Source organism: Parasteatoda tepidariorum, chromosome 6 (genome assembly GCF_982258835.1).
Source record: "Parasteatoda tepidariorum strain Cologne lab strain chromosome 6, Ptep-v5.0, whole genome shotgun sequence".
Lineage (NCBI taxonomy): Eukaryota > Metazoa > Arthropoda > Arachnida > Araneae > Theridiidae > Parasteatoda > Parasteatoda tepidariorum.
Genome location: NC_141760.1, coordinates 49,164,225 through 49,174,540, shown reverse-complemented (window position 1 = coordinate 49,174,540; position 10,316 = coordinate 49,164,225). Strand labels below are relative to the sequence as shown.

The following is a 10,316-nucleotide window of genomic DNA, read 5'->3' as shown; positions in this document are numbered from 1 at the left end:
GCCATGAATCAGTTAGCTTACTCTATAATAACTTAAAGAATCTACATAAATACTCAGCTAAGTTCATAGTACAGCACCGCAAAATGCAATAATAAAAAGAGACATATTTTTAAATATAAATGTTCTGGAAAATATACTAGGTTAGCTTTGATTCTATAAATTAAAATTTTATTTTTCAAAAAACTGCTAGAGAAATTTGAAGAAATTCCCAGTTATCTTTAAGTTGACTATTTATTCAAGAATTCGAAATTTTGCAGCAAAGAATTATTATTTACAATTTCTTTAAAGTGTGCAGTAAATATTTTTTGAAACTAAAACTAATGTCTTATAAGAAAAAAGGAAATTAACTCATAAAAATACAATGGAATGGTTCTTATATATCTTAATTAATAATTATCATATTGAGCAAAATTTGCTGCAATTGTAGCAAAATATTAAGCTGAATATTGTTTACATTCAAGCTGAACTTTAGTGTTGCAGAATTAAGTTTAAAAGTGATCAACTTACACAACATTATAGCTCAGTTTGACACCCAAATGAAGCTGAAGCTAACAAGCACAATAAATTTATTCAACCTGTGCCAATATTTCTATCACGTTTTGAAGAAAAGAAATTATGTATGCAATATCCAACTTTTCTAACAAACAAAAAAGTACAAAAGTGTGTAAATATATTTTCTACATGCTGATATGGGATTTTTTTTAAAGTAGCATATTTCTTATGTAAGTCTGTTTAATTGAGATTTAACAAAAATAATATGATAAACAACACAGAAGAATAAACATAGGTTTTATTGTTAATAAGCATTCTTAAAAATTCTGTTTGTTTGGTTGTGTAAAAAACAAAGAAATATTTTACTCTAAATAATTAACTATCACGCTTTTATATTTGTCTTTTTTGCTAGTTATTTATATTTGGATTAATTATTGAAAATGTTAAACGTTCGAGTAATAGATTGGTTGATGCTAAAAAATAATTACGTGTTTTAAAATTATTTAAATTAATATCAAAATACGCTTTGATTTTATAATGTTCATAACGCAAAGCATTTGTTTATAAACATATGTTGATCTAAACCGGCAACAATATCTAACAACCAAATCGTGTAAATTTTGAAAATTGCTTGAGGGTATAAATTGCCAATATTCAAAATTCTATCACGTTATTATTCAATATACATCAAATTATTCAATATAAGTCAGATCTTTACAGATTTTAACAAAGTTTTTGATGGTGATTTATTGATGATGGTTTATTTTTTTTAATTTTTAAAAATGTTTGCATGAAACTTTTAAATTCCCACCACATCATACATGTGTTATCGGATGAACATTCATGATACATTTTATTTATGCATCATGAATATGCATATGCAACCTGTAATTTACTTGCTTAACGCCATAAATCGTGGCTCTTTTTTTTCCCATTTTTGGAACTTTTTTAAAATTTATGCCAGTAAAAAAGAGAAGTATTAGTGGAAATTTTTGAGGATTATTGTATAATACAAATGAGTGCTTTAAATGGCAATAAATTTAATAATATCCTAATTAAGAATTTGGTATTATTTTTAAACTCCATAAAATTTTAAAATTTACATTTGAAACATTTTACTGAATAACGTCCAAATATTCTAATAGTTATAAAAGCACTCTTGGATCATTCCGTTTTGAGCAGGGGAATGATTAATCTTAGATCCACAAAATTTTGTGATCATCAACATGATAGCGTAAATGTAGTCAGAATTGAGCAAAAGCTGCCTTTAATTCCTACGACAAACTAGAACCCAATGCTATGGAGCTGGGTGGACTTCAAGTCACCACTGAGGATCGAATCCAGTCAGCGCTGTGTCTGAAATATTAAATTTTCGCGTTTTTTTTTTTAAATCTATAACCAAAAAACTTTATTTAAATATCGTTTTAACTCAATTTTAAGTGTAAATATTCAAAATTAAATGGCATATTTATTTTAAATAGTGTAATTCCTGTTTGCATTTCAATGCAGACATTCAGAAAATATATAAATTACGAAAAAATTAGAGCAACATTTTAAAAAATCTGATAAAGTATCATCTCTTTTCATTTAAGCCGATGATTAGAATTAATTTGTGTTTTAAAACACTGATTCAAGAATGTTTTGTACGTTCGATTAAAAGAAATAACCTTTAAGTCAATGAAAGTATCTAAATTTTACTTAGATGCAAAAAAAATGACGCATGGTACAAATCTATACACGAAAAGTGTATAATAACTCTATAATCATTAAAACTATAAAAATGTACTTAAACAATTGCAAGACTAAATATTTGACAAATGAATTATTGAAATGACATAGTTGAGAGAAATCCTCATAAAAAACAGTATATAAACATAAATATATTTGCTATATTAATTTAAATTTTAAGTTTCAATCTTTGGTTTATTTTCAAGAGGAGGAGCTGATGCAGTGCTTCTTTTGTAATTTCTTGTCAGAAAACCTGCAAAATAAATTTGAAGAAGAAATTAAATAACTATAAGCTATAAATATTAGTAACTTTATTACTTTACCACCAAAATTCCTATTTATGTATCAGAAATATTTTATGGTACAATTATTACCTTGACAAAGCGTTTATATTGTCTTTCTAAAAGGTTGAAAGGTTGGCTTTTCTGCCTTTATAAATGAACATTTATTAAGGCAGACATTCACATACTTCGCAGTGATAAGCATAACAAAACCCTTCAAGCGGACATGTTTATTTCACAAAATTTTGCCATATGTATCAGAGGAACAAAATGGGACATTCAATGCAAATTTTAATATTATTTTGATGTTCGTAACTTTTCAGTTTTAAACATGGGGTTTTATGAATGATTACTATGAATAGCTAAATATCTAGACATTTTAAAAATAAACAGAAAACTTCTAGCAGCATTTGAATTTTTTTTTACATAATTAGCGTTTCAAAGTGTTGGTAGGTTTTACAATTAAAAATAAATCCTTCAGACAGCGCAAATGATATCCAAAATGTAAATATAAGTAAATTGAACTAAAAAAGAGACACAATAGTTGTACTTTTTAAATTATAATTATTGAATACGTGTGAGTAATAATAGCAATCATTCATACTAAAAAAGATTGTTGCATATTAATTAGTTTGATAAATTATTTAACAACTGGACTGATAAATTATGTAATAATAGGATTGATAAATTAGATTATAAAAGATTAATAAATTAGATAATAATAGGATTGATAAATTATATTATAAAAGATTAATAAATTATATAATAATATATAATAACAAGATTGATCAATCAGATTATAAAAGATTAATAAATTATGTAATAATAAGATTGATAAATTAGATTATAAAAGATTAATAAATTATGTTATTATAAGATTGATAAATTAGATTATAAGAGATTAATAAATTATATAATAATAAGATTGATAAATTAGATTATAAGAGATTAATAAATTATATAATAATAAGATTGATAAATTAGATTATAAAAGATAAATAAATTATATAATAATAAGATTGATAAATTAGATTTTAAAAGATTAATAAATTACATAATAATAAGATTGATAAATTAGATTATGAGAGATTAATAAATTATATAATAATAAGATATATACTAAATCGAAAATAAGGAGATTGGACACCGCAGGTTTGCTGCTTTTCACTGCGTCCGTACAACTATAACCCTAGAACATCCAGAGGTCCGAAGGACCCAGAGACGGAAACCACACAGCCGTCACCCAGAAGAAGCGTGTGCGGTTCCGCGCACCTAGTGCCCAATCCTGCATAATCCCAATCCTCTGTAGGGTTACAGACGCACTAAAGCTCGTCTGTCTACGCTTGTTGGAAAGTGAAACTTAGTAGATGGAAAACAATGACTTTAAAAATAAAAATTGAAATTAATAAAATAGAATTAAATTGCAATTAAAATTGAGAATTAGCATCACTTGGATTAGCATACGGAAAATTGAAATTAAGAATCAATGAATTAGGTTACAAGTTAAATTTGATAACATCACTTGGAAATAACAATAAGCTATTGGAAGTTATAGAAATTGGATTGGACCTAGATGGCATAAGGCGAGGATATAACAGACTGTGGCCAGAGGGCAAACGTTAAAATGGAGGGGTTAACCTATGGATTTTCATCAGTGCAGTGCTTAGCTAACAATCTTGATTAGGGATATCGTACATTGCACTATTGAGATGGTGATACATTAATTGAGCATTGTACATTGATACTTTGATACAGTTAGCGTAATAATTAATTGATATGTTGTTACTTGATTATAAAACATTAGGTCACAGTTAATGCTAAGTCGCAGTTAGCAATTAGGCATGATTGAGGCGAGTATATTACAATAGTATAGCATTACAATATTGTATCATTACAATATTGCCACAATATTGCCTTACTATAGTGAGGTGAGTATATTACAATATATTACAAGAGTTATTGATAAAGCTGGTTTTTGGTTTATGGCAGTTATAAACAGTTAGAGAGTTACATAGTATGGTTGATAGATGGTAAATACATATAATTATTGGAAATAGGATTGGGTGACTATTGGAATTGGATTAGAAAGGAATTACTATGTTCTAAAGCACTGCAGTAGGAATTAATTAAGATAATTGGGCTTTGACTGTGAACCCTGAGTGATATAATCGGGAAAAAAATAGAAAAATAAAATAGTCATTAAATTTTAAAATGGGACTGAAGAATTAAATATAAAACGTTTGAAATAGTTTCGAGTGCTATGACGTCTACGATATTGTGCCTCCCTCTACTTATTAGAGAGTAAACTAGAATATTTATTCAGAAAGCACTGACTCTCAATTATGGGGATTAATTGCAATCTGGAAAATATGGTCCCAATAGTATGGCAGCAGAGTAGTCGAAATTTCATTAATTTTATTTCTGTTAGTTTTATTTTATTAAGTAATTCGCAATATCTCTAGTAATTTTGAGCGAATTGAAAAATTTTTGCGCATATTTAAAAATTTCGTTATTTAAAGATAATCTTTTGTAAAAAATAATTTTCAATAATTATTTATTTTTTTATTTAATAAAATTCAAAAAAAAAATTCGAATTTTTATTATACTACAATGATACAAAAGTTTAATAAATTAAATAAATTTTTGCATGATTTTAAAATATGCAATTTTAATCAATCAATTACAAAATTTGAACGAAATCCGTCGAATAGCTTATAAGTTATCCTTTTTTAAAAACTTGCGTGTTTTAAATTTGATTTTCTTTTTTTTTCTCACACTTTAAACTCTTAGAAAAATCAACGGAAACTTATATATCTTCTAATCTAATATGCCGATGAACTTGAAATTAATACTTGCAATGACAACTGAAAATTTAAAAACGTTGACTGAAATTAAGAGGAAGCTAATATTAATATGGCACTGATGTGGATAGCTGGAATATTTATTCTATTTACTACTCAAATGATTTTTTATAAATTTTAGCAGATTAGGTTAACTGTGTCATACTTTTATATGCAGTTGCATGACTCCACATTTATTTTTTTAAATAGCAAATTAAAAAAGCAATATATTCATTATGAGAAAATAAATTCTTAATTTATTTTTTAATCGCTACTTAGGACTATTTTTATTCAATGCTTTCAATAATAGAAGACAATATGTTACAAATTACGAATGCCTATTGCATGTTTTAATATTTACTTTGGAATTGCCTTTGCTTAGTAAACTGATCATATGATGTCCTTGCTATTGGATTTCAGAAGATTTTTTCCGAGCGATTTAGATATTTGTATGCAGTCTGAATAAGATCTAAATATATTTAGTTTATTAAAAACTAATAGTAAGAAAATTAAAATTAAAAATAATTAAAATTTAAAAATAATAAATATTAAAAGCAGTTCATATTAAAAATTAATAAATGTTAAATAAATAATTAAAATGGTACAATATATTATAAAGCAAATATTTTTAACATAAAAAATCCGACTTTTAATTTCACGTAATTCAAATAAATGCAAGTTGAGTTTCTTTTTGCTGGAAAAAAACTTTTTCATCAATTTGATATAACTAACCATTTCTACAAAAGTATCTTATACATAAAGCAATCTGAAACTGAATTAATAAATAAAATTAACAATGTCCAATATAAAAGATATACAAGAAAAAAAGGTATACATGAAAGAAAAGGTATACATGTAAAATAGTATGAAATATAACATATAACATGCATAAAATATAACATATGTAAAATATAACATGTAAAATAATACTTACATGTTATAACAGAACAAAGTAGAAGAAGACAAGCAAGTACAATATTTGATGGGATGGGACCATAGCTATTTAATAATATTGTGACTGTCTGCACAATAAGCAACGAAAATCCCTGAAAAAAAACATTTACTTAAACCATTTGCTTACATAGTTTATAAAAAAATTTCATAGCATATTTTGCATTAAATTGTACGTTTTTTTCGCTTACATAATAACACGCATTTGAAAATTACGACATGCTTCATAAAAACAGTTGTTTTCAAAGTTAATTAACTTATTCAAATTTCTAACAATTAGATGTCTATATTTATTCCAAAATTTATTGACATCTTCATATCTCCTAAGAACATAACATATTTCTAAAAATCAGACGTTTTCAAAGTTTGTTATTTTCATATTTTTTTTAAAAACCCAAACATTTCATAAAGTTGGAGGTTATTGAAGTTTCAAGTATTCGTATTCCTTAATATTTTTTATATTTCTTAAAATGTGTTCAAAATGTATTACTAACATTGCATGATGTGAATCAATTTAACCATTTTTACTATAACATTGTGATTAATAATGCAAAAATATTGTTCTTATTATTGATCAGTAAAAAAAAAACTTCAAGAAAAAATTGTTTTTCTTTGGGAAAAGATTTAAAGTTACGGCTTTAAAATTAAAATTAATTTTAAAACATTACAATTTTATTGGCTTAAAAATTTTTTAATTGCAACTATAATATGATTCATAAATAAATAATAAGTTTCACAGTGAGAAAAAAGCATGGTCAAAACTACCAGAATATGGTGAAAGTTTCAGGCTCTATGGGAGCACCCATAAGCTCAGTAATTTTTAATAAAGTGCTTTGGTGAAAATTTTAGTAAAATTAAAAATAAAATATGGTTTTGTAATATGTGATTAAATTCGGCAAATGTAGAAAAATTCGATAATTTTATTGTGATACTTTAGAGCGTGGCATAAAGTCGGTTAAATTTACTTTTCAGTTTTGTATTTTTTACTCAGTGTGTAATAATAAGATCTATAATATTGAAAACCAAAATGTCCGGTTAACCGTTGTTACATGAACAGAGAAATTGCCAATTGAATGTTTTAAATACCTATTTTTTTTGTTATGAATGCCAGAATTATTTTGTTTTTTACCAGAAATGTTATTAGTATTAGTACGGTAATTTCACTAGAATTTTTTCTCCGTGAAGGTTCAAATACTTATACGATATTCTTCTGGTGAAGAAAAACTCGAAGTGCTGCACATTCAACAAGTTTTTATGAGAAAAGAAAAACAAATTATAAGAAACTTAGTAACGCATTATTTTGAGCAAACATTTCCTTAAAACAATTAATGAAATAAATTTTAAAAAACTTAGATAAACTGCTAGGAAAATAAACGAAAATATTGCAAGGCACTTGTTCACTGAGCAGCCACTTCATAATGACTACCTGATATTTTTATGCGAACGTAATACTGTGACAAAAAGTTGCCATTAATGTACAATAGTGTGATGCTTGAATACTTTAGGATAGAGACGGGCAAGTACTATTTTTTAAGCCTCAGTTACAAACTGATACATATATAACTGGGGATCAGCTACAAAAAACTGGATACTTTTACTATCAGATACATATAAATTCTGATTTATATAGGGGATGAAAAAATACTATGAATTGAAATTCCTATTGTTATTTTAACAATGTTTTTGATTATTGATTTAAATCGAGTACATCATTAGAATTATTCTGTTAAAATAATTTACATAATTGGCATGTGTTCATTAACATTGTTTTCAGTAAAATTATAATTAATCAACAAAGAACATTTTATAGAGGCTAACCCTTTAATTTGCTACCGGAAAAGAATTGTGCATTTTAAGTATGCTCAAAATATAACGTAATTATCAATTAACACAGTATATGAGAACAATTAGTACATTATTTTTCCCAAACTTTTTTAAAGAATTTTTTGGAATTTTTTTTTTTTAATTTTTCTTTTCTTAAATTATTTTTGAAAAAATTTTCTTTCTAAAGGATTTTATTTAATTAAAAATATCAAAAAAAAATTCATTCTAATACTACAATTTCAATACGTTTTACATGCAAGATTTGGTTCCAAAAAAGGTTTTAAGTGGTAATGGTTATATGGGCAATTACAGATAACTTACTTGACAAGATAAATACTGTAAATTTGAAGAAATCATTTCAGATGCTGGAAATGTTATTTCTACAGCATATTCTAATCCTACTGGTAAAAATCCAGCTACACAAAACCTAGTAAGGAAAAGAATTAAAGCATGAATTATTTTATAAATTATTCTATAAAGCTAACGAAACATTTCTGCAAAATTTACCCACAGTAACAAATCTGAAACATTCCGAACCAAACTAAAAAATTTCTTTGTCTTTTTTATCGCTTAAAAATTATCTGTAAAAACTAATGAGAACATATTTCATATTGCACTAGTTTTGGTTCCCTGTTTTGGCACTACAATCACAACATGAAATTGAATATCAACATCTAAAATAGAGATAACTTAAATACATTATTTGGTTAAAAAAACTTTATTGGCTTTAATATACAAATGTAAATAAAAAGTATTCTAATCAAGTAATATCTCACCAATGTGATTTCTTGTGATTATTTATTTCATTTAATAAATATGAGTTAGATAAAAAAATATACGTGTTTGAAATTTTGAGAAACTTATATTATAATGACATTATACTCTTTCCCCTGCCGTACGATCCCCTGGTCGAATTAAACTATTATATATTTTTATCCAGTGTGTGGTTCACAAGATATTCAACCGTTTTCCTACTTTTCCAACTACAAAGAAAAAATTTAATTTGAATTTGTAAATTAATTTTTAAATAAAACAAATGACGAACCAATCAATAACAAGACTAATTATTAGAATAAACAAAACCTTGAATAAAAATGGACGTTTTTTACTTTCTATTTAACAAAATGAATTCGTTTTTTATAGTTATAATTCCGTTACTGCTGTGGCTGCTCTCAGTATTGATTGGCCAGTTTGTAATCATGTTTTCCTGTTTTTTTACACATGTATATATTTTTTGTGCACTCATATGTAGTCAATTTTAACTTTACTTTTACAATGATTCTAAAAATATATAATAAAAGCAGTCATTACAGAACACCTTATTTACATGAAATGATACAAGAAACTATGTGGATAAGAATGAAAGCCATAGTTACCCGAAACCAGCTGCCAGAATGTATTGGACCCATAATGTTTTGAGGTAGAGAGTCGTACTGAACAGAATATGAAATACCAAACTTGCCATACACAGAGCAACAGCTGTTTCCCTAAATGATGCGAAAAACAATATTAATTCTTTAGTAATTATTAATATGCATTCAGTTTTCATTTTATAAGTTAAATACAGGTATACAGATTATCATCGCGACCTCTAATCTAGTTTCTTTGACGCTCCAAAGGCAACTTTTTTTTTCATTTGTTTTAAAATAAAGAATTTAAAACATTCGTAAGTCACTCTCTGTAATAATGAACAATGTTATTCACAAAGTTACAAATGGTTAGGATCCTAAAAGTAATAATTCAAAGTTATATTTTTAATTATTAATTTCGAATTATTAATTTTAGAACAAAGAACCTTAAAAATTCATATTATTCAAAAATAATTTCAATATTTTTTCTTTGTCTGAAAAATTCTAATTTACTTTAAGTAAAGCAACTTCCCCCCCCCCCATCAACCATAAAGTTCACGGTTAGGAACATTTCGTTACCTTAACGAGTTTGAAACCATTTAAGACTGGTATGATTAAAAAACAGTTAATAAAAAACTATACAGTTCTGTAACCATCTACAACTATCATGGCCTCAAAACCATAAAAATGAAATTCAGCTGGATCATTGGAGTTAGGTCAGATTGGGCCTTCTGTTAGGTAACGGACATTGGAATTGGGTTATGGTTAAGCTGTATTTCATCAAGGGATCCGAGGAAAAGGGTTTTATTAATTTATTTGGTGGTGCCGTCTATCATGAATGATAGGAAATA

General features: G+C 26.0%; 1 protein-coding gene across 1 annotated transcript in view; it reads right to left on the bottom strand.

Annotated features, from left to right (window-relative positions):
* Positions 1 to 2,166: 2,166 nt before the first annotated feature.
* Positions 2,167 to 10,316, bottom strand: part of LOC122268330 (choline/ethanolamine transporter flvcr2b) — a 31,073-nt gene continuing 22,923 nt past the window's right edge. The window contains exons 8-11 of the mRNA XM_087165821.1: positions 9,493 to 9,603; positions 8,438 to 8,543; positions 6,276 to 6,387; positions 2,167 to 2,473 (exon numbers count right to left, since the gene is read on the bottom strand). Coding sequence (XP_087021947.1) covers positions 2,397 to 2,473; positions 6,276 to 6,387; positions 8,438 to 8,543; positions 9,493 to 9,603 — 406 coding nt within the window. The 3' untranslated portion in view covers positions 2,167 to 2,396. The remainder of the gene's footprint in view (positions 2,474 to 6,275; positions 6,388 to 8,437; positions 8,544 to 9,492; positions 9,604 to 10,316) is intronic.